At 45.5% G+C, this 25,228-nt stretch overlaps 1 protein-coding gene across 5 annotated transcripts in view; it reads right to left on the bottom strand.

Moving 5' to 3' along the window:
• Stx16 (syntaxin 16) overlaps positions 1–22,234 on the bottom strand; it is a 29,330-nt gene extending 7,096 nt beyond the window's left edge. Inside the window, exons 1-5 of one of the 5 annotated variants that reach the window (XR_005501944.2) lie at positions 20,731–22,234; positions 11,021–11,032; positions 1,885–1,992; positions 986–1,126; positions 95–260 (exon numbers count right to left, since the gene is read on the bottom strand). Coding sequence is in view for 4 of the 5 variants with exons in the window: in NM_001401893.1 (NP_001388822.1) it covers positions 95–260; positions 986–1,126; positions 1,885–1,992; positions 11,021–11,032; positions 20,731–20,862 (559 nt within the window). In the remaining variant the exon portion in view is untranslated. The remainder of the gene's footprint in view (positions 1–94; positions 261–985; positions 1,127–1,884; positions 1,993–11,020; positions 11,033–20,730) is intronic. The other 4 variants (XM_006235695.5, NM_001401893.1, XM_006235694.5 and 1 more) reach the window with 4 other exon arrangements.
• Between the last annotated feature and the right edge of the window lie 2,994 nt (positions 22,235–25,228).

Raw genomic sequence — 25,228 nt, 5'->3', positions numbered from 1 at the left:
GGGCAGTAGGTGCTGAGTGGAGAGACTGCCCCAAAGGAGGACAGAAAACACAACGCATTTTACTCAAGACTCCCTCCACAGGGCCTGCACTCACGTTTCAGGTAGTCAGACTGTGCATGCCGGAAGCTGGTAGACAGCTCCTGCAGGGCCTGTGCCAGGGAGGCCACCACATTCCGCAGTAGCCGCTCTTCCTGCTCCGAGCACGTCCTTCGTGCCCGGCTGGGCAGGGCCTGCACAGCACGCTGGCACCTATGGAAGAGCTGAGAGAATAGCTCTGGCTTACATCAAAAGCCTCTCCTAGCCAGGCCTCTGTCAGGAGGCACCCTGCTCCGCAGGCTTGTATAGAAAGGTCAGGTTGGATGGAGGTGTGTGTGTATGTGTGTGTGTGTGCGCGCGCACTGCAGGGGTGAAAGAGGGCGACTAGAGGTTACACACACACACACACACACAAAGACTTACCTAAATGTGCCTATGCTGCTCACTTCACACCCTGTTACTGTCTATATCTACTTGACTTCCTGCATGAGACAGGTACTAGTGTGACTTTTATGCCTATTTTACAGATGAAAAGGTAGAGTCAGAGACTGAAGTAGAAACACTGCATGGCTACTCAGCTACAAAGCTGGCTTTAGACATTTGGATATCTACTCTCAAATAAGTACAAAGGAGACTTTAACACACAAACACCAAAGCTTAAACTGGTGTTTACCAGTCATATCACCCAAAGATTGGTTCAAAACAGACCTGTGTTTTAGCACAAAATTGCAAGTCCTAGCAATTGCACATTTTAACATCAACAGCGGTATCTACCAACAACTGAAAAATAGTGCCCATACCTCCAAGAAAACCACATACTCTGAAAACCACTCATAGACTTTGGGTTTTCCCAAGTGCCTGTGAGTTTTAGGACAGTATCAGCTGGGTTTAGAGAGGGGCAAAGGCTGGGGTGGGGTCAGCAGCTCCCAGGATTGTCACGTGTCCTTACCTGTGTGACCTCCTGGGTAGTGATCTCGATGGCATGTTCCTCCTCGCTGCTGTCGTCCAGCGTGGGTCTGTTCAAATGCTTATCATGAAGGCTGGCTAACTCCCTCATCTTCTGTTTAATGCGGCCAACATCATACTGTATCTAAACAAATGCATTTCTCACTAGAATCTCACTCATGCCTGGCAGCCACCCAGCTGTATATTCAAGACAATTAGCTACACCACAGTCTGCATTCAGTTGAATTTAGTGGCTCACTGCTGACACACAGTAACTTTTAAAATTCACGTTATAAAGGAACAGAGAACACAAAAGCTAGAGAGATGCATCAGCAGCTCAGTGCAGAGGAGACTGGGTTCAGTTCCCAGCACCCGCATGGTGGCTCTCACCATCCGTGTAACGAGCTCCAGTGCTCTTTGATGCTCTCTGCTCAGACACACATACAAAGATGCACGTGTAGGCAAACACTAACACAAATAAAGTAAAATAAGCCAATAGCCGAGGTCACACGCCCTCAATCCCAGCACTGGGGAGGCAGAGGCAGGTGGATCTCCTGATTTCAAAGTCAGCCTGGGCTACACAGAGAAACCCTGGAAAAACCCTGCCTGGAAAAACCAAATAAACGTAAATAAATTTAAAACAAAGAAGCACACACTATTCCTTATTGCACAGTTTTGCATTTCTTTCTATGATTCAAGTAGCTGGTGGGAACGCTAAGTCCACATCATCTAGGCAGCCAGCCAGACAGTCTTCTTTACTATGTGGCACATAAATGAGCAAACTCACGCATGGCTATGTCTGAGGATAGGTCTAACTGTAGCCACAGTGACTCACACCACAGAGATTCTCTGCCTTCCCAACTTAAAAGACAAACAAACAAAAGGGAACATGTAGAGACTTACTTCGTCTACTCCGTCCACCCACTTTGGAGGGGACCGCTTTGTCACGCCAATTGCTGCTTCTGGATCTAGGCTGATGCCTGACACCAGCGCCATGCGGTCATCAGCCAGCTACAGGGAGTAACAGGCATTGGGAGGTGGTCAGAGGTCAGCATGGATGTGGCTCTCCCAACCCTCCCTGAGGATGTGGAATGGCAGGGAAATGCACGTGCCCGAGATACACGCTGGTCTCTGACACACTAGGGTCTGAGCTCCACTCCAATCTTTTCATGCACCACTTAACCTCCTTGGACATTCTTGTGGACACAACTTTGACGTGACCTGGCTACAGAAATGTCATGGAAATGTCAGAGACCAGTTCCCTATGTGAAGGCCCCTTCTCAGTGGCAGAGCTGAGGCAGGGCAGCGGAAGCAGAAAGTGAGTGACCCTCTGTGCAGATCAAGTTGTCCATTTACTCACCAGACTGTTAACCATGTGCTAACAGACGTCTAAGAATGCTTAGAAGGGCTAGCACGACTGCCCATGGCCAAAGCTGCCCTGGGGTTGGTGTCAGCCAACCTGCCTTCTAGCACACAGCTGAGTCTTTGCTACCTGTCCACCGGCTGCACTTCTCTTACTTTTAAATGACAGACAGCTTCTACTTTTTAAATTTGCAATATATATATTTTGCAACCTTTTATATATATAAAACCTTTGAAATTTCTGGGAGTGGGAGGGAAGTAACAGGATTAGCCTGGTTATTTATTTATTTTGCCTGGAGGCAAAGAATGGATCTGAAAGGATCTACAAGTCTCCAAAGCATGGGATTTTTAAATGCTAATTTCAAAAGGCCCAAATGATACCCATGACACAATGCGCAGTGGTCTACAGACATCCTTCTAGACAACCCTTTGTGAGTGAGCAATGTCTACCCCTTCCTTCCTTGTAATCATCTACATTTTTTTTTATTCATTTGAAAAGGTCATATTTGCTTACCTAACAATAAAGAGGCAAATCTAAAATTCTCACAAATGAAGAGAAAACTATACAAATGCAAATACAAGATAATAAAAACCTCAACTCTCCAAGTAACAACCCCTCCATTACTGAGAGCTCACACTCCAACTCCTACTGTTATCTTCAGTAACACCACACACACACACACACACACACTCACACACACACTCACACACTCACACACACACTCACACACACACACACACACACACACACACACACACACACACCCTTCCTGTAGCCTGACCTCCACCTGCCCCAGCATCCCCACCACTGTCTACCTCAGCACTACAGGTCCATGCTCCTCCTATGCCCAGATTGATGGTGCATCCTTTAAGCACGCACCACTAGGAATTGCAAGACCTGGCAATTCTGCCACTTTAAGCCTTCACTAACAGTAAGTCTTATTTTAATCCTCACAAAAACCAGATGAACTGAGGAATATTATTTCAATTTATAAATACAGAATTGAAATTCAGAAAAGTTAAGCAACCTGGCTTTGGCCACCACGCTATTGGTAATGTGACAGATTAAAACCTGAGCCAGGAAGCCACAATTACTCTTATACCTAAACCACACAAAGACCCAACAAAGAAAGAGAACTTCAGACCAATTTCCCTTATGAATATCGACAGAAAAATACTCAATAAAATTCTGGCAAACCGAATCCAAGAGCACATCAAAACAATCATCCACCATGATCAAGTAGGCTTCATCCCAGGCATGCAGGGATGGTTTAATATACGGAAAACCATCAACGTGATCCATTATATAAACAAACTGAAAGAACAGAACCACATGATCATTTCATTAGATGCTGAGAAAGCATTTGACAAAATTCAACATCCCTTCATGATAAAAGTCCTGGAAAGAATAGGAATTCAAGGCCCATACCTAAACATAGTAAAAGCCATATACAGCAAACCAGTTGCTAACATTAAACTAAATGGAGAGAAACTTGAAGCAATCCCACTAAAATCAGGGACTAGACAAGGCTGCCCACTCTCTCCCTACTTATTCAATATAGTTCTTGAAGTTCTAGCCAGAGCAATCAGACAACAAAAGGAAGTCAAGGGGATACAGATCGGAAAAGAAGAGGTCAAAATATCACTTTTTGCAGATGATATGATAGTAAATTTAAGTGATCCCAAAAGTTCCACCAGAGAACTACTAAAGCTGATAGACAACTTCAGCAAAGTGGCTGGGTATAAAATTAACTCAAATAAATCAGTAGCCTTCCTCTACACCAAAGAGAAACAAGCTGAGAAAGAAATTAGGGAAACGACACCCTTCATAATAGACCCAAATAATATAAAGTACCTCGGTGTGACTTTAACCAAGCAAGTAAAAGATCTGTACAATAAGAACTTCAAGACTCTGAAGAAAGAAACTGAAGAAGACCTCAGAAGATGGAAAGATCTCCCATGCTCATGGATCGGCAGGATTAATATAGTAAAAATGGCCATTTTACCAAAAGTGATCTACAGATTCAATGCAATCCCCATCAAAATACCAATCCATTTCTTCAAAGAGTTAGACAGAACAATTTGCAAATTCATCTGGAATAACAAAAAACCCAGGATAGCTAAAACTATCCTCAACAATAAAAGGACTTCAGGGGGAATCACTATCCCTGAACTCAAGCAGTATTACAGAGCAATAGTGATAAAAACTGCATGGTATTGGTACAGAGACAGACAGATAGACCAATGGAACAGAATTGAAGACCCAGAAATGAACCCACACACCTATGGGCACTTGATCTTTGGCAAAGGAGCCAAAACCATCCAATGGAAAAATGATAGCATTTTCAACAAATGGTGCTGGTTCAACTGGAGGTCAGCATGTAGAAGAATGCAGATCAATCCATGCTTATCACCCTGTATAAAGCTTAAGTCCAAGTGGATCAAGGACCTCCACATCAAACCAGATACACTCAAACTAATAGAAGAAAAACTAGGGCAGCATCTCGAACACATGGGCACTGGAAAAAATTTCCTGAACAAAACACCAATGGCTTATGCTTTAAGATCAAGAATTGACAAATGGGATCTCATAAAACTGCAAAGCTTCTGTAAGGCAAAGGACACTGTGGTTAGGACAAAACGGCAACCAACAGATTGGGAAAAGATCTTTACCAATCCTATAACAGATAGAGGCCTTATATCCAAAATATACAAAGAACTCAAGAAGTTAGACCGCAGGGAGACAAATAACCCTATTAAAAATGGGGTTCAGAGCTAAACAAAGAATTCACAGCTGAGGAATGCCGGATGGCTGAGAAACACCTAAAGAAATGTTCAACATCTTTAGTCATAAGGGAAATGCAAATCAAAACAACCCTGAGATTTCACCTCACACCAGTGAGAATGGCTAAGATCAAAAACTCAGGGGACAGCAAATGCTGGCGAGGATGCGGAGAAAGAGGAACACTCCTCCATTGTTGGTGGGATTGCAGACTGGTACAACCATTCTGGAAATCAGTCTGGAGGTTCCTCAGAAAATTGGACATTGAACTACCTGAGGATCCAGCTATACCTCTCTTGGGCATATACCCAAAAGATGCCCCAACATATAAAAAAGACACGTGCTCCACTATGTTCATCGCAGCCTTATTTATAATAGCCAGAAGCTGGGAAGAACCCAGATGCCCTTCAACAGAGGAATGGATACAGAAAATGTGGTACATCTACACAATGGAATATTACTCAGCTATTAAAAACAATGACTTTATGAAATTCGTAGGCAAATGGTTGGAACTGGAAAATATCATCCTGAGTGAGGTAACCCAATCACAGAGAAACACACATGGTATGCACTCATTGATAAGTGGCTATTAGCCCAAATGCTTGAATTACCCTAGATGCCTAGAACACATGAAACTCAAGACGGATGATCAAAATGTGAATGCTTCACTCCTTCTTTAAAAGGGGAACAAGAATACCCTTGGCAGGGAATAGAGAGGCAAAAATTAAAACAGACACAGAAGGAACACCCATTCAGAGCCTGCCCCACATGTGGCCCATGCATATACAGCCATCCAATTAGACAAGATGGATGAAGCAAAGAAGTGCAGGCAGACAGGAACCGCATGTAGATCTCTCCTGAGAGACACAGCAAGAATACAGCAAACACAGAGGCGAATGCCAGCAGCAAACCACTGAACTGAGAACGGGACCCCCCTTGAAGGAATCAGAGAAAGAACTGGAATAGCTTGAAGGGGCTCGAGACCCCATATGTACAACAATGCCAAGCAACCAGAGCTTCCAGGGACTAAGCTAAAGACTATACATGGACTGACCCTGGACTCTGACCTCATAGGTAGCAATGAATATCCTAGTAAGAGCACCAGTGTAAGGGGAAGCCCTGGGTCCTGCTAAGACTGAACGTGATTGTTGGGGGGAGGGCAGCAATGGGGGGAGGATGGGGAGGGGAACACCCATAAAGAAGGGGAGGGGGAGGGATTAGGGGAATGTTGGCCCGTAAACCGGGAAAGGGAATAACACTAGAAATGTAAATAAGAAATACTCAAGTTAAAAAAAAAAAAAAAAAAAAAACAAAAACCTGGGCCAGACTCCAGACTCCCCATCCCTTCCCACACTCTCACTCTTAGCAACCCAAGTAATACAATTACAGTTCACTAAGCAAATAGACCAGGACAAGAGGCTATGAAACGAAGAGCAAAGAAGACCCAGGGCTTCAGAGGTTCCTGGAGCAACTATACCAGCTGGAGAAGGTTCCAGAGCTCAAGTGCCAGACTGAGCAGGCTTGTCCTGACCACTCTGGAAACATTCCCACTCCACAGCCACCAAGAATGTCCTTGTGGGTTGTTTTTTTTTTTTTTTTTTTTTTTTCCTATTCTTTTTTTCGGAGCTGGGAACCGAACCCAGGGCCTTGTGCTTGCTAGGCAAGCGCTCTACCACTGAGCCAAATCCCCAGCCCCGAATGACCTTGTGGGAAGTGCTTAGCCCCCAGCTCTGATGTGCTATTTTAGTAGAGCCTGACAGACTCCTTGACACTAGAGAGTGGACCCTGAACTCAGGTCCAGAAAACACACAAAGCACAGCTTTAAGCTGCACAGTAAGGAGTCATAGGAAGTGATCTCTAATGGTATCATTCTCCCATGGGCTCCAACAGAGAGCATATGAGCTTGTTAACAAACAGACAGTGCAGCTTTCACTGCAAATGTGCAGACATGACATCGTAAAGCACTAGTCCTCTCACTAGGAGTCACCAACCAGATGGACATCCAGCTGAAGTGGGCCACACTGTTTGAAGCAGCACTTTCTTTATATGAGACGTGTCCCCATTCAATGGACATCAAGACTGAGGTCAGGACACTCTTTTAATGGGTCCTAGGGAAGCCGGCAAACTAGAAGACCTCAGGAGGGATAGGCGCCAGCCTGCACAGCCACTACTGCTTTCCGGCGCTGCACCAAGACTGAGGACTTGCATGTGGCCAATTACTTGTCCCTGATAGAGTCTATGGCCATAGTTCATCATGACAGAAACCCAGTCCTAATGAGAAGAAATATTCCACATCTCTTATCAGTACAGGTCTGTAATGTGTATCACAGTGTGCACTACTGAAAAAGAACATGTGTTTTGTGAAGGGAAAACAACTGAAGATAACGTCAACTGTTTGAAACGGGAACAAACAGGAACATGAAAATGTATCTTAGCAGCAAAATAACTAATCACCCTTTCAACTTCCCCGAGCTCTCCTCACTAACGTGCGGTGCTCAGTACACAGGAGTCTCCAGGCTGCTGTCCTCTCCACAAAGCCATGCCTCTCCCCATTATGCCTACCTAATTTCAACTTGCCCTACTTCCCAAACCCAACACAAGTTAGGATTTTCTTAATAAACTTGTACTTTTGAAATAAAGAAAATCTTTGTATTTTTTTTAAATAAGGAAAGAAGTGCTATGTAAACTGCACATTAGAGAATTAAGAACTTAAGAATTTTTGTGTCTTAACTTGGGGCTGTCTTTCGAGAACCACGGGTTACTGGTCTCTTCAGAGCACTGTTCTGTACAGAATGCAGAGCCCCCCGCTGTCTTGACAGCATAGCTCATGCTTCCCTGCAGTGTCTATCTCCCTGCCTCCACTCCAGACATACAAATTCCTGACCTATGGAAGAAACATACGCACCCTGCCTTATAAATCCTGCTGTTGCAAACACACAGCCTTCCACTCCTACACACACACACAGTCAGTCAGACCTAAGGACGAGTGCAGAGATCTAGGCCGTTTGACAGAGGAACAAGAGCAGCTCGGACAGCAACTGGACTGCATGACCACTCGACACTTCCAGACGGGATGCTACAACCACAGTCTGCCAACTCTTGCAAAGGGCCTCAGTCAGCATGGCCTAAGAAGTCTCTAGGCTCAGGGAGCAGTGAACAAGCAGTGGATACAGGAATAGAGATGTCACAGTGAACTCATCTTAATCTGAGACTAAAATAATGCTATCTTCTCACGATGAAATTATTGAAAACACTTCCTCAACGGTACACAAAATAGAAAGCACAAACCTTGAGAAACCCACACACTGTCTTGATAATCTTGCTAACTCACCAACTTTCTTTCCTTAATGTCTGTACACAAGCTAAAAAACCAAGAGGGGACCTAACTGCCACCCGCCAGCACAGCACTGAGCACGCTTGCAGACCTGGTCTCTCAGCTGAAGACACAGTCCTTCCCAAGGCCTGGCTCCTACCTTCAGTGGGTGTTGAAACCTTTGGCATGGACACCTGCTCAGGCCACAAGGGCTGGGTTACAGGTCTAGGTGGTTCGGGATCCTCCTCACATTTATACCCTCTAATGTTTTAATAGCTTCCATCTTCTAGAAGATTACCTCTCCAAGGCAGAAAATGTAAAGAGCAGGCACAGAAGACCGGAGAGCAGATTCTACCCTGACAACAATGTGGATGGAGAATGGCCTCTTCCTCAGCCCAAAGTCTACAGCACATACTTCCTGAGCAAGAAAGAAAGCAGCGTCTCCAGGGCTCAGCTTCAATAGGAGAGTGGCTAACATGTCTGCCTGCAGAGCTACCTGAAGGGAGTAGGGGGCTCTCAGAACCATGGCTTCATGCCAGGACACCCAAGTGGCAGATGCTTACTACTCCCAGAAGACACTACCTTGAAGCCCAACACCCCCGCCCACCGTGAAGGGAGCCTCTGGACACCTTTCCCAACAACATCCCTAGTCCCTCACTCAGCACCTGGCCCTTCGCAGTAATGAACACACAATTATAATTAGCTGAATGAGTCAACAGTAAATGGGTGGAATGAATGGATGAGGTAAATAAAGTATGTCGCATATAATTCTAGAAGCTACACTTCATGAACAACATAATGGTGCTGGACAAGGGCAGGAAGTGAAGCATGCAGAGCCAAGAGCGAGAGTCAGAGACTGCTTAGCCACCGCACTTCCGCCAGGCTGCTGCCCACAGATGCTAGGCACGAGAAATGCTAATAGGGACCAAATATGGTAGTGCACATCTGTGACCCTAGTACCTGGGCTGCTGAGGAAGCAGGACTGCCAAGAACTGGAGACCAGCTTGGGCTTCATGGGGTGAGACCCTAACACCAAAACCGTGAAGAAACACAAAGTGGTCTTCAAGCTCCTCTCACACAAGACTAATCTTTAGAACCTGCCCCAACAGGAGGGGAAAGAATGGAAGCAAGCTGCTCATGAGGCTGACCTGAGGTGTTAAGACTATTTTACCTGTCATCCCACAACCACAACTCTTTCCTCAGCCCTCAAGGGTGTTCTAGCTTCAGTCCACTCAGTGAAGAGGACCTCATACCCTGATGTCACCACTGTTCCGTGTCTACCAGATTCTCTGTGTCAGGCCTAACCTAGCAGGAGTTTCTCTAGCAAACTCATCTTCACCTGCTGTGCCCCAAGTGACCCACCCCTAGCTTCACTCTTCTTTGGCCCAGGGCTAAGGGCCCAGGCTGCTAGCACTGAGGACCCTGCATGGGGACTAGAAAGCCTAGCCCTGGTACCTACCTAAGCATTAAGCTTTAGGCTAGGGTGTGTTTAATACAGAAGTGACACCTGCCAGGACTTACATCTGTGTGTGCAGTAAGAACAGGCTTGAAATTGAAGCTTTCTTTTCAGCTCACTCTCCCTCAGTCTCAGGAGGGCCCACTGTTAATGGTGTTCCACACATCTTTTCATCCCACAGAAATACAGGTTATTCTCCTTAAAACAAACAAGAAAGGGGCATAGGGCCTGCTGTCTTTGTGTGCAGCACCCTTCCCCGTTGGCCACGAGTGGGGAGCTCATTCCCTACTCGCTCTCAGAGGTACAGTGTGCCATGCGGACTACAGCTCTTCTGCCTTTTGCTTAACTGGCTCCCATGGATGGTGAGCGCTGCAGTCTGTTGTTATCACCAACTGGAAGTTTAGGCTTTCCTAATGTACAGCTAGAGCAAACCCAGGAGCTGGAACCTGCAGGTTTATAAACGGAAGTCATTCTGGTCTCCTGATCTGCCTTTCTATACAGACTTCCTCCCTCGGCCTGCCATCAGAAAAACCCCTGCTACTCCTTCATCACTGAGACACAAAGAACTACTAATGTGGTCAGCAGTAGTGTCACTTTCCTGCCCCCAGCCCTTTCAACAGGGCCACAAAAATCAACAAAACAAACACACACACACACACACACACACACACACACACACACACACACACCCCAAGGGATGGAGATGCACACTTTCTACCTTCCTGGTGAGCTGCTGCTGTTGGGAAGGGGCTGAGGTGGGCATCTGCAGTAACAGTCTAAACACAGACAGCATCCCTTACGGCATCCATCGTGAGCATGGCGCTCCCCGCTCCCTCCCTACCTGCCTAAGACTTCCATCAGAGGGCCTGTCCCCCTGTCCTCCACCTCAACCCTAGATTCTCTGTCTCAGAAAGCAGGAGGCCAAGGTCTTCATCCTGTGCGCAGGTAGCTAGCTTTCCACTGGAGCTTCAGTGTGAACACAGGCGAAGTACAAAGTCATACATTCCACACAGTAACTCTAAATGTATGCAGGGCGAGTGTCATATATATGAACAAAGACTGCAGAAAAAGAGTTATTTTATAAACTAAAATCACCCAACAAACAAAAATCCCCAGGGCACAGTACCTCGTCCAGCTCCTGCGGTTGTGGTGTTGCCGTCGGGCCGTCCGCGCAGGAAGAGCAGAAGAAAGGCATGGGCAGACAGACACACAAGGCCATCAGGTGAGGAGACAGGTATCCAGTTACTCAAATTGACTACAAAACCCAACACTTAAAAGGTTGTCCTAGATTCTTTTTCTGGTAAAATGCTATGCCAGCCTGTGTTTTATTCACTACAGTTCTTTTGGTAAAGGAGATAGCAACCAGTCAACAGTTGTAAAAATTAAAGCGCACTGCGGGCAAGCAGAACATACTTGCTTCCTTTCACTAAACTATAGTAGCAATCTTTTTAGTAAGTATCAATTATCATCTGTAACATCACTTCTCAACTTCCTTAGGAAGATAAAATGCTAAAATAGAATGTTCTATGTCATATAAATGCATATTTTAACATGCCAATAAGCTCAGAGAATGCAACAAAATTAAAATATAAACAATCCACAAAAGTGTCTACCAATGGCTACATTCAAATACTCCCTAAGCACACTGTACAAATCCAATGCCCTGGCCATGATTTAGCCCGTCATGGAGGCACAGGTGGGAAGGGAAAGAAACCCTCCTGCTCTAGCTGCCCTGTGCTGTGATTAGGCACAGCCAGAGAGGGAAACACAACACGGCAAACTGAAAGGACAAAGCATCAGGTAAGAAGAACCCCATTTTAACCAGCACTGGGCACTCGAGGGTTAAATTTCGGTTGAAAATTAAAGATTCCTTTTCAGATCAGGGTGGAACTCTATCTTCTGAGGAGACAGTTACTAATGACAGATAATCTAAACAACAAGGTCCTTTTTTCTACAATATTGATCATGGAAATAATCAGTGGTAAATTTCAATAAACAACTGCGATGATTTTTTTGTTCAGCAGTAATTTTTAAAAAAACATAATTTTCTTATTTAAAGATTAGCAGTGCAAATGAAGCTTGATTATTAATACCAAAGTATTATCACACAATGCTAGCAAAAAAAAAAACCAAAACAAAAAAACAGAACAACAACAACAACAACAAAATCCAAACACAGACTGATCACAGGACAATGCCTTATCTAACAATCTAAGAGGTGAGCCTCTTGGTGTGGAGAGACTCAGCACCCTGCACTTCCCCCGATGGTGCCAAGATGCATCACACAGGCCATCACACAGGTGTGCACTGCTAGGGTTGGGGCTGAGGAGACTAAGTCATGGAAGCAGTTCATTTTATCTCATCTCATTTTGCTATAAAAAAAAACATGTAATTTTTTAAAAAAGCTTAGCAATCAGAAAGAGAGCACGGACATCCTTTTTATCAATAAAATACATAGATGTAAGAGGAAGAACACCATGGAGTTTGAGCCTAGGTCCCTTTGAGGGTCCTCCCTGGGCTTCATCTTGGAAACCTGCACAGCGAGCCACTGTCTAAGCAGCCTTGCACCTGAGTCAGTGCTGTGTGTAGAGTTATTAGCTGGCCGCACACATCCTCCTCTTCTCATTCCCACAATTACTAGGCACTGAGAGGTGAAACTACAATCACCAGACTCTAGGAGTAAAGGCAACACTTACAAATGCTCAAAACTACACTTGGAAACACCGTAGTCATAGTGTTTGCTGATGGAGGCAGCCCAGGTGCACCAAGCCTTTCCCAGCCCACCCTCCAGCCTTGATTTTTATTAATAATTCCTGGAATTACTTGCACATCAGGAATAAATTTAGCATACCACCTTTTCAAAGACCACCCTCATTTTATTTCTTACAAAAAACGGAGATTTTTTAAAACTCCCACCGCAAAATTACCACGAAATTTAGTCAAGACCTGAATAAAACTTAAGAACTGCCATCAGGAAAGCACATAACATAGTGCAGTGAGACCACATTACTACCCAGACACGGCATAACATAGTCCAATGAGACCACCTTACAACCCAGTCATGGCATAACATATTCCAGTGAGACCACCTTACTACCCAGCCATAACATAACATAGTCCAGTGAGACCACCTTACAACCCAGTCATGGCATAACATATTCCAGTGAGACCACCTTACTACCCAGTCATGGCATAACATATTCCAGTGAGACCACTTACTACCCAGTCATGCCATAACATAGTCCAGTGAGACCACCTTACTACCCAGCCATAACATAACATACTCCAGTGAGACCACCTTACTACCCAGTCATGGCATAACATAGTGCAGTGAGACCACTTACTACCCAGTCATGCCATAACATAGTCCAGTGAGACCACCTTACTACCCAGTCTTGGCATAACATAGTCCAGTGAGACCACCTGACTACCCAGCCATGGCATAACATAGTGCAGTGAGACCACCTGACTACCCAGCCATAACATAACATAGTCCAGTGAGACCACCTTACTACCCAGTCATGGCATAACATAGTGCAGTGAGACCACCTGACTACCCAGCCATAACATAACATAGTCCAGTGAGACCACCTTACTATCCAGTCATGGCATAACATAGTGCAGTGAGACCACCTTAGTACACAGTCATGGCATAACATAGTCCAGTGAGACCACCTTACTACCCAGCCATGGCATAACATAGTGCAGTGAGACCACCTGACTACCCAGCCATAACATAACATAGTCCAGTGAGACCACCTTACTACCCAGTCATGGCATAACATAGTGCAGTGAGACCACCTTACTACCCAGTCATGGCATAACATAGTGCAGTGAGACCACCTTAGTACACAGTCATGGCATAACATAGTTGACTGAGACCACCTTACAACCCAGTCATAACATAACATAGTCCACTCAGACTACCTTACTACCCAGTCATGGCATAACATAGTGCAGTGAGACCACATTACTACCCAGTCATGGCATAACGTAGTGCAGTGATACCACCTTACTACCCAGTCATGGCATAACATAGTCCACTAAGACCACCTTACTACCCAGTCATGGCATAACATAGTCCAGTGAGACCACCTGATTACCCAGCTATAGCATAACATGGTGCAGTGAGACCACCTTACTACCCAGCCATAACATAACATAGTGCATTGAAACCCACCTTAGTACCCACTCATGGCATAACATAGTCCAGTGAGACCACCTTACTACCCAGTCATGGCATAATATAGTCCAGTGAGACCACCTTAAGACCAGCTATAACGTAACATAGTCCAGTTAGACCATCTTACTACCAGCCATAACATAACATAGTGCAGTGAGACCACCTTACTAACCAGTGATGTCATAAAATAGTGCAGTGAGACTACCTTACTACCCAGTCATGGCATAAAATAGTGCAGTGAGACTACCTTACTACCCAGTCATGGCATAACGTAGTCCATGGAGACCACCTTACTACGCAGCCATAACATAGTCCACTCAGACCACCTTACTACCCAGTCATGGCATAACATAGTGCAGTGAGACCACCTGACTACCCAGCAATAACATAACATAGTGCAGTGAGACCACCTTACTACCCAGCCATGGCATAACATAGTGCAGTGAGACCACCTTACTACCCAGTCATGGGATAACATAGTCCAGTCAGACCACCTTACTACCCAGACATGGCATAACATAGTGCAGTGAGACCACCTTACTACCCAGTCATGGGATAACATAGTCCAGTCAGACCACCTTACTACCCAGACATGGCATAACATAGTGCAGTGAGACCACCTTACTACCTAGTCAAAACATAACATAGTGCAGTGAGACCACCTTACTACCCAGCCATGGCATAACATAGTCCAGTGAGACCACCTTACTACCCAGTCATGGCATAACATAGTCCAGTGAGACCACTTACTACCCAGTCATGGCATCACATAGTCCAGTGAGACCACCTTACTACCCACTCATGGCATAACATAGTCCAGTGAGACCACCTTACTACCCAGTCATGGCATAACATACTCCAGTGAGACCACCTTACTACCCAGTCATGGCATAATATAGGTAGTGAGACCACCTTACTACCCAGTCAAGGCATAGTTGACTCAGACCACCTGACTACCCAGCCATGGCATAACATAGTGCAGTGAGACCACCTGACTACCCAGCCATAACATAACATAGTCCAGTGAGACCACCTTACTATCCAGTCATGGCATAACATAGTGCAGTGAGACCACCTTACTACCCAGTCATGGCATAACATAGTCCAGTGAGACCACCTTACTATCCAGCACCACTTTTTTAACCTTTATATTGTCTAATCCAAGCCTTGTGGCCTGCCTACCCATGGCATGCAATCAAGAAAACATTGAAAAATTCCAAATAGCATTTGGAATTTATAGTCTAAAGGATTTTATACATAAAACTGAGAAGTGGAAAGCCATCTGTGTTTGCTCAGGGGTCTGAAAGAGTTGAGCAAAGTGAGCTGGAAGCCCAGGTCTGCGCTATACGACTGCTGTTTACTTTACTCCCATTGCTGCCAAAATAAAAGTTTGCTTCACTCTCATTCAGCAAAGGAGGCTCATTCCTAAGTCTCCTGCTCAAACAGAATCTTTACACGCAAAAAAGCAAATACATCAAGGAGAAATATATAATGATTTCATACTTGGAGCCTACAGACAGAGAGAGACATGGTTTTCCAGGAGACTGAGAAAACCATGAATTTACTGGATGGTTGTACAAAGCAAAAACCAAAAACCAATCCAATCAAAACCAAACCAAAAACAGGCTAGCTTACTGCAAGAAAAAAAAATTACATTAAACAACTACATCCTTCCATATCTACTAGGCAGCAACCAGGGCCAGTGTGACCAGCATGTTACACACACTGCCAAATTCACGAGGGGGCTGACTCCACTACCCCATCATTCTGCTCAACTAAACCATCTAAGCGCCAGCCTCATCAGTATGACTCAAGGTTACACGTGGGACAGGCTCAGCCTCGCCAGGCACAGAGTAAGCACTCAATAAATCTTCACTAATGTTACAGTCAAGACTGAGTAAGGACCTCGGTTTCCTATAACCGTAGTTAATCCTTAGGTTTCCCCCACCCCCAAACACAGATTTTATTAAAAATAATGTGCTAGTTTCAAACTAATCTAGGAGCAATTAAGTCTAGCTTCCATTTATAGATGGTGCATGCTTTTACTGCAGAGTATGGATCAGCAGTCAGCACCAACCAGCACTCTCACCCCTGGCTCAGACTCAGCTCAAGAACCAAGAAAACAAGAGCAGCTTGGTGTCCGCCTTTCAGTCATCCCAAGATTAAACTTTAAAACAATCACACACACACACACACACACACACACACACACACACACACACACACACACACACTAATTAGGCTACGTGAATCCATTCAGGTCCCTGAAGCTAACTGCTTTCAATTGCCGACATGAGGCACTGCCTGTACTTGGCAGACATGATGTCAAAGAGTGGCTTCTGCACAGTGCTGGAGCTCTTCTAGGTATTTTTCATTAGTAACCTTGAGCTGACAGCCACACTGTTGTTGACTATGGATCTCTCCTTTTCAATTTAAAGGTAAGGTTGTGTGCTTTGGTCAGGAGAAACAAGTATTAAAACAGAACTGCAGAAAACACTGCTGAATTGATGGGGCCACCAGAGATCACCTCACTCAAAATCCTCAATTTAGCAAGGAGACAAAAGATGTCCAAAAAGATTACATCCACAGCAGAGCAGGGCTTAGACTGAATTCCCAGACTCGCATCCATCTCTCTCTCCCTGTATCACATGCTGCCCGACGGACAGCGTGATGGATGCCCAAAAACCAAGGCAGAACACAAGTCCTGAAAATCACCAACAAGTGCCTTTGGCTTGGGTGCAAAAGCCAGCCCCAGTCGTTTCTAACAGTTAACTTTACTAACATAAACACGAGACATAAGTGGGTAGAAATCTGGGTAGATGCTGTGCTGAATTTTAAAAAGAGTAGAGAAAAATCAGCTCTCATCCACAGGGGACAAACTTAAACTATGCGTCTGACCCGGGATGGCTGGACCTAGAACAACCCTCCAGGGAGCCAGGCGGCTGAGAGGGTCCACATGCGGGAAGAGTCAGTGTCCTCTGCTGCAGACAGACCACCAAGTGGGAGGCAGGAAAATCGCTGGCATTGATAAAGAAAAACACATTTCAGAAGTAAAAGGTAACAGCTGCCGACTGCCCTGCCCATTGCAGAAGTGTCCAGCAGGGAAACATGAAGGTTCCACAAAAAGGGACATTGGGCCAAGGCCTTTAGGTTCAGTCTGGCCCTTGGGACATTCTGTTGCTTGTTTTTGCTGCTGCAAATCCTCCTTAAATCCACCCTTACTTGCGACACATCTACCTGCACCTACTTTGCATGCACAGCTCCTACAGCAATCATCACCAACAAACTTAGAGCTTTCTCTTCAAACTACTTAAAAAAAGATGGGACTCATGCTTTTAAACGTTCAGGCTTCTACTGTGGTTTGTTTTGCACTGTGTGAGAAACGCACATCCACACACGGCTCTGCGATCCACTTCTGTAGTACTGTTTTCATGTAAGGACACAAAAGCCCCATGTTCAATCTTTAAACAAAAGCTGTTATGTTAGGTATTTACTATCGGTTACACACGAGACAAGCCACACCCCAAAAGCAATGTCTACGGTGTGCCCTGCTAATTAGAAATGTAGATTTCCAGGTAATGATCTTTAAAAATTAAATTCTCTGGTTTGCTTACCTCCTTTTTAATTATCCAGGTTTAAATATGCAGTTACAATTGTCTCTTTGTCTTACTGACTAAGACAGGTACATACTTTTAAAGTTTCTATTTGTGATTTCTCCATGCTGAAATATCTGCTTAAAATACAATAAGAAAGTAAAGGGGTTCAGGTCCCTGAGGAAAAACTGCATGCCTGGGTCTAAGTCAGCAAAGCTCTGCTTTCCGGCTTCCTATGTCTGTGAGAGCAGAATATTTAAAATCAGTGCTACCTTAGTAGTGAGCACTTAAAGACATCTAGCAGAATTAACAATTTTAATTACAATTAGTTGGATAATCTAATATCATCTAATATCTTGTCCATATTCAAAGCTGACCGATAAACTCCTGATTTACTACATGATTTTGAAATTTACAAGTCAAAAAGCGTGGTTCTCAAATCTGCTCTGAGCTAGAAGCACTGCACGAATGACGCTGTAGTTTTTAAAAATTGTCTCAAGCATATCTTTTTTTTAATAAAATATCTGTAATGCTTTTTTGACTCCCAGAACAGTTATAAAAAATTATAATCTCTATTCTGTTAATATCTTGATATTCTTGACTATTTTGGGTGCAGAAATAATTTGTGAAAAAAACCTCATGAACAAATTGAAAAACAACGGTGTCAGAGACAGATTTACAGCTGTCTGTATTTTAAATAACAATTAAAATGTAGAAATATAAAAATGTAGTTTTGCTTTTTAAATTGTAACTCAGGCAAACTATTTTTATTGGACTGAAAGAAAGCTGGGTTGTTTTTTTTTGGGGGGGGGGGGGCAGGCTGAACTGAACATAGGTATTTCCACGAACTGGAGTTTCCTTTTTAGTCATCGAAGAAAAATTCCAGAAGCACAGGCTCATAAAAGCATGCAGTATTTTCAGTAGTGTGACATATGAAAATATTTTTAATGTTCTTGACTTCAACATGAATTTTAGCTGGATTTATAAATTAGTTTCAAAAAACTGTCTGAATTTGTTAAATAGAGCTGTATATTTCTTGACATTACCTGCTTTTCCAAACCATATACTATAGCTAAGCAGTTTAAACTTATTTTATTCCACATATATAGATATAGATATACAGATATACATTCAAATTATCTAACTTAGGAAAATATTTAAAAAAGCAGTTGGACTCAGTAATGTATTGTTGAAAAGCTGCCGGTCCAAGATACTGTGTTTTTAAACTCCCTGAATTAAGCGTCAAAATTTTTCTCTCAGGTTACCTAAAGGTTCAGGATACTTCAACCTAACAGAATTAAATTTTAAAAAACAAACATCTTTTTCATCAGTTAAAACGGAGACCCCAGAAGCTCTAGTGTGGGCTTAGCTGTTTTGTTTTGTTTTCCCCACGGGGTAGCATAAAATTAAGTCGTAAGAACAGGGGATCCTCACTAGCATAACCAAAGACCCATGGATTACATTCATTCACTATTTCTCAGTTTATTTCTGGAGACTCTTTTCAAAAACCGCGTTAGAATGAACACATTTCCGTGCTGACATTTTTCTCCTACTTATTTCCGTGTAATATTATTCCTTTCGGCTTACAAATGTAGAAATCCCTCAAACACAAATGTAAACAAAGCCTCATCACACTCCGGCTAGTTCTCTATGCCTTGTGGCCGGAGTTTACATCCTGTATCCTTTTATCTTTAAAATTGCCTGCACGGCTTAAAAATCCCTTTTCTGTGAACAATATAGACAAAAATATTTTCCACGGTGACCTAAAAAGGGATAACTGTCTTGGCAACACAGTGACAGTCACGACACACAGCTTAATTTTTCATTAGCACTTCAATAAATGATAAAAGGAAAAAATTAAAAGGTAATATAGTGTTTAAAAGGCGAGGAAGCTTCAGGGTTTCACGAACTGTATTTCAAATGCAGCCCCCTAAGGTCTTGGGGTGACCATGCACTCCCCCATGCTTCAAGGCCGCTTCCATTCAAACCTTCCCTTTTCAATTAAAGGTATTATTACAAAGCTAACAATATTCATCTGGCTGCACTATTCAGACCCGCCCCCTATCTGAGATAGCAGGAAACTGAAGCTCTGGAAGCCAAAGCCTCCATCGAAAACAAACCAAATACAGCAATCTTTCTGGAACATTGCTTTGAAAAAGAACAACAACAACAACACCTTACACTGCTAGGCGAAAAGTGAAGTTCTAGTCAATAAAATCAAAAGCCATGTGCTATTTTGGGGGGCTAATTTTCACATCCGCATCATGTTCTTATAAAAAAAAAAAAAAAGTTCGAATGGAGAGGAACGCTTAATTTCCTGTGTGGGAAATGGAAAACGAAGCTCCCAGCACCTTGCAGTCTCACCAACGTGAGACCTCGGGTTGAAAAAAAAAAAAAAAAAAGAACAACAAAAAAACAGCAAAGCAATTACTCCTAGAGTACATGGCCACACCGAGGACTGGGGCCACTGGGGAAAAAATGGTGAAAAAGAAAATGAGCAAAACACATACACACATACACACACACATATACACACACAGAACAACTCCTTCCTGGGGGGAGGGTGCAGGGGGGGGGTTGCTCTGCAAGGATTTGAGTCAGTTAACCAACCACCTGGCCCACAGAACCAAAGTGAGGCCATTGCAGGGGGGCGGGGAGGAGGGGAGGGACAAACAAAACAAAACAAAACAAAAAGAAGGATGGAGCAAGGCCTAGGTTCCAAGTCCTCGTGCTAAAGCATATGTAAATCGAGGCTGTCGTCGTGCAGAGTCGACGGATGGTGGGGGAGGGGGGCTGGGAGGCCCAAGGAGTGAGAAGGCTAAAGTAAAGTAGGTCAGGGATTGATACTGTGGTCCCCATTGGGGGTTGTTGGGTGCCCCATGACCCCTGGCCAAGGAACCCTTCCAATTAAGTATCACTCCTGGTCGTCGTCGCCTTGTGGTTGTTGTCGTTGTTCTTTTTTTCTTTCTTTTTAGACAGAGAGACAGACAGAGACAGACAGACAGGCAGAGCCGCAGTGCACACGGTGTGTGTGTCTGGAGAGGCCGCCAGGAGACTCACCGCAGCAATGCTACGTGAATGCAGAGGGCTGGAGGTGGTGTGACTACTCACTTGCTCGGCTAACAGCTGCCGGTTTTGGATGGAATTATTCCGCAACAACAAGAAAGCGTCGGTTAAACGCCTGGTGGCCATGTCTCACCCTTTGTGACCACCCTCTCAGGGTCCCCCACCCCCTTATAGTCCTGATTTTTCACTTTCTTTCTCTTGGTCTGGCCTAGCTGGTCCACTCTTGCATAGAAACCTCTCTTGACAAGGCCTTAGGCTTTTAAGGCACAATTTTGCGCTCCACCAAAGCGCAAAGACCCCTCCCCAAATAACCACCTAGGCTTTCCAATTGTCTGACTCCCCCTACCCAAGGCCTGGCTCAGATCTCAAAGCACTTGAATTCCCCCAATCCTTGCGTAGAAATCTAACGTCCTGGAGACCCCTCCCCAATCCAACCTTGGATCTACAAGCGTCTAACGCGCCAATCCGGCTAGGGGATGGAAAAGACCCCTACCCACTCATTTCCTAAGACCTCCCCAAAGGTGCTGGCGCCCTAACCCTAATGTGTCTGGCATGTGGCTCTAACTTGGGAGTTTGGGTTAACTCTCCTCACAAAAGGCCTGCTTCAAACAGGCCAGCCCAGGACTACAAAAAGCGTCTACAGCTCCCATATGGCGACTGAGTCTATTATGGCTCAGGTCGACCTAACCCCTTTCTTTCCTGGGTGGCCTGGTTCTCCACTGCCAGCAGGCTGTAGGCCTTCAATAAGGACCTCACGGCCTGCCTCCCCGGCCTCCTCACTCCTCTTCAATCCTCTTCACCGGCAACCCTCCATCCCGGGATCTGGCTGCAACCCTGCCCAAGCCGGCTTCCGTGCTGTGGTCCCGGGCTCTAGCGTTCCCCAGCCCTCTTCCTGTCCGTCCCTCGCGGGTGCCCCCCTGCGACATTCATGAGTTTACTTGCAACGTTCCGGGAGCGGGAGCTCCCTTATTGCCCTGCCCCGGGGATGGGAGCGCTCCGCCCTCTCTGGGGTATTTCCCGGGGTGTCCTGTTCCCCTTTTCCTAAGTGTGTTGAGGCTTTAGGGCAGGCGTCCTGGCCCGAAAAAGGCTTCAAAAACTTGGCCCTAGAGCCGAAAACCACCACTGGAGTCCAGGCAATTGTGAACTTCTAGAAGAATTGTCAGGCAGGCAGAAATGTGGCTCTTGTAGAGCCTAGTCCTGAGCGGGGGCGGGAATAAAAAAGTGGAAGACGGCTGCCTCTGCAGGCCAGGCACGCTCCACTGCAGGCGACTGGCGCTGCTGAGATGGCTCTCTTTCTCTCTCTCTCTCTCATTTTTTTTTTTTTTAACTGTGAAAAAAAACAAAAAAGTATCCGAAAAACAACCAGGCCAGGAAAAAAAGTAATGACAGAAAAAGCTTGGGCGTTAGGCCTCGCTGTGGGCAATCAAGAGTGGTCAGGTACCCACACTTGGGCACTACAGTGTTGTGCAGGACAAGTGGTAAAGGTCCCTAAACTTAAAGGCACTCCCTCGGTCCCACTCCCGACAAAAGAATTTTGTGTTTTGGCTATGCCCACGTTTCGTCGAGCTGAGGCTTCTGGTTGCCTCCCGGGTCCCTGGAGCCACTCAACCGATGGCTGCTACCTGGCTGGGGGGGGGGGGTTCCCAGGGGCCCCCAGGGCTGTAGCTGCTGCATCCTTAGAACATCCTTAGCTCAGGAGGCCGGGGTCACGGGCAAACATCGATGACAGACCCATATCTGCAGCATGAGTTTATGGGGTGCCTTGCCCTCAATCTTGGCCTCAGCTTTGGGGTCTGATTGGGAACATCTTGGCCACAGTTGAGGTCTCCCGGGTGCCACGACGCAGGCGTGGGAGCCGCGTAGGGTCAGGATCCAGAGCCCTGGGTGATTTTCCTCTTAAGGGTGCTTGTCAATACATTCCTGTGCAACTAAGTATTCGTGTGCAACTAAGTATTTGTGTGCAACTAAGTATTTGTGTGAAAAGTATCTTTGAGGCACATAACACAATGAATGCAGGGAGGAATCTAGGCCCCGGAGAGCAGCAGGGGGGCGAGCTGATAGCGAGGACCGTTGGTTGGGACGGGCTTTCAACGCCATGGCGCTCAGTCCCCCGCAGCAGTCGACGATCTGCGGGGGTTGCTATAGGCGCGACAGGCAGCCCAGACCCCGCCGGGGCCATAGAACCATGCACTCGGCTGCTCCACAGGCCCGGGGTTTATCTCATGGAGCGAAATGAGAGGAACCCTGTGTGCAGACCCCCGGGGATATTTGTGTAGCGAGGGAAGAGTTCCGGCAGCCCACCCTGCTGGTGAGAGCTGACCCCAGTCACGTGGCAAAGCCCCCTCCTCCTCCTCCCCCTCCTTCTCCTTTCTGTGCATACGGCGGCGTTAGTAAACAACCGCCGAGCCGGTCTCCCGCAGGAACATTGGATTAGAGCTGTGGGCCTGTTCTCCATTCTCGAGAGCACACATCGCCGCCCCTCCCCTGCAAAGCAGGGGCTTGTTTACTTCTGGCTAGAACCTGATCTCCCTCCTACGCTGGACGGCTGTGTTTTAGTCATCTTTGTACCCACTGCCATCTCATCTGGCTTGTAACAAGCTCCGAATAAATGGTTTTTAAATATGTCCACGAATATTGGAGACCCGAGATTTAAGTTCCCAAATGCTCTGACCTCCCTCCAGCATCTCTAAAGCCTTTCGAGCCTTCTAATGTATATATTTTAAACACGCCTGCAAGTCCAGTTTACATAATCTTTGCAATCTGTGGCCCGTCCACCTCCCTAGGGTTACTGTGCAGATAAAATACAAGCACTTTGTATTTGATGTTAGATCTCAGACAAATATTATATAGAATGGTAATTTATTCATTTTCTGCATTCAGGAAGCTTAGCAGAGTTATTCCTGGTGTTGTGTTCCAGCCCATGATGACGACCCTTCCTGGTGAATCTTAAATATTTATTGTTGGACATTTAGGAAACCAACCAAGCTTGTATCTCTTTGAGAGAAATGAACAGTGTTCTCACATATGAATAATAGAACAAGAATCCTCTTATTCTCAAAACAGGCACCTCAAGCAACTTCAGAGCCCAGGAACAGGGAGATGAAAAATCCAGGAGCTGAGCACTGGAGCAGGAAGACAGCCTGGAGCAGCTGAGCCCTAGCCCCATGGAAGCACAGGTTCTGGGCATGAACTAGTACTAAGAGCTGGGGAGAAGGCATATCTGTTTACCTGTGGTCATGTCCATGTAGGCTCTGACTCACATTACAGAGCGGGGGAGGGAGTAAATCATTATATTCCAGTGTTCTTAGCTGTTTTATTTTTCTGTCAAGTAGCTTCAGTTTTATTGTTTGTTTGTTTGGTTTGGTTTGGTTTGGTTTGGTTTGGTTTGGTTTGGTTTGGTTTGGTTTGGTTTTGGTTTGGTTTGGTTTGGTTTGGTTTTTTTAAGCATTCCCTCATAGCCAACTATGTGTTACCCTGAAACTGAAATCTAGGTTGATGGTTTTATATTTTAAAAGCTTTCACTGTGACTCACTCTTGGCCCGGGGTAGGATTCTGCAGTACTCCCTAAGCTTATAGAGCCTTGGTGTCTTGTTTCTTGGGCTTCAGACCCACTCTCTAATGTTTTGCCAGTGGGTCCAAGAAGTCCCTTTGGGGAACAAGTGTTCCAGTGTCTACTCATCATTCTAGTCAGTGCCCGAAGGGGGCCGTAAACTTAGACTGTCACCGTGAAGCCAGGCAGCCAGCAGGAGCAGGCTCTTAAGAACAGGCTAGTTGGCTTGACAAGATGGGTTCACAGCTCCGTGAGATTCACACAGCCTTTGGGAAAGAAATGTAGAGGAGATGCAGCTGGGAAAGCCCTTAATCCCAGCTCAACCCTGTGAGCATAATGTGAGTCTGTTTCTGCAGCAGTCTGAAAGCACCGGGTGGGTTCCACGCTCCCAAAGAGGAAGGCATAGTGATGGGAACTGAACGCCATCCAAGCACATGTCGAGGATTCTTGTTTAATGGTTTGGGAATCCAGATGTGCCTGTAATGTTCCTTCATAGGAAGGGAGTTCAGCTCGTCCCAGTGGACACCACTGAGTTTTGACCTTTTAAAAAGGGCAGGTGGCCGTTCTCTCACCCAGATGAGCAACAAACATTCCTAAGATCCATACTCCTATGGAATGGCTCCCTTGCGCAGATCTGAAAGGACAGGCGAACCCAGAAAACAGCAGCTGTATTCTGTCACCTAGATTGATGCTCACAACCTCAAGGGTTTCTGACCCCAGAAAGCTCTGCCTTCAGCTCTGATGCTCGTTCCACCAGGGAGAATGGTAAGAGGCATAGGTTTTGTTTCATGCAGACTCCATTAGCCTTCTGTCCTAGACAATTCAATTCTACAAATGTTCCTCAAATCCTGCTGGTGGCAGGGGCCAGCTGTTGGTCCAAGGGGACAAAGAGACCCAAAACTCTTTGCCCTCAGGGGGTTTCTGCCTTCCCACTTCAAGTGC

The sequence above is a fragment of the Rattus norvegicus genome, chromosome 3 (genome assembly GCF_036323735.1).
Source record: "Rattus norvegicus strain BN/NHsdMcwi chromosome 3, GRCr8, whole genome shotgun sequence".
Lineage (NCBI taxonomy): Eukaryota > Metazoa > Chordata > Mammalia > Rodentia > Muridae > Rattus > Rattus norvegicus.
Note: the sequence above shows the minus strand (reverse complement) of the source record. Positions and strands in the feature narration are given on the sequence as shown.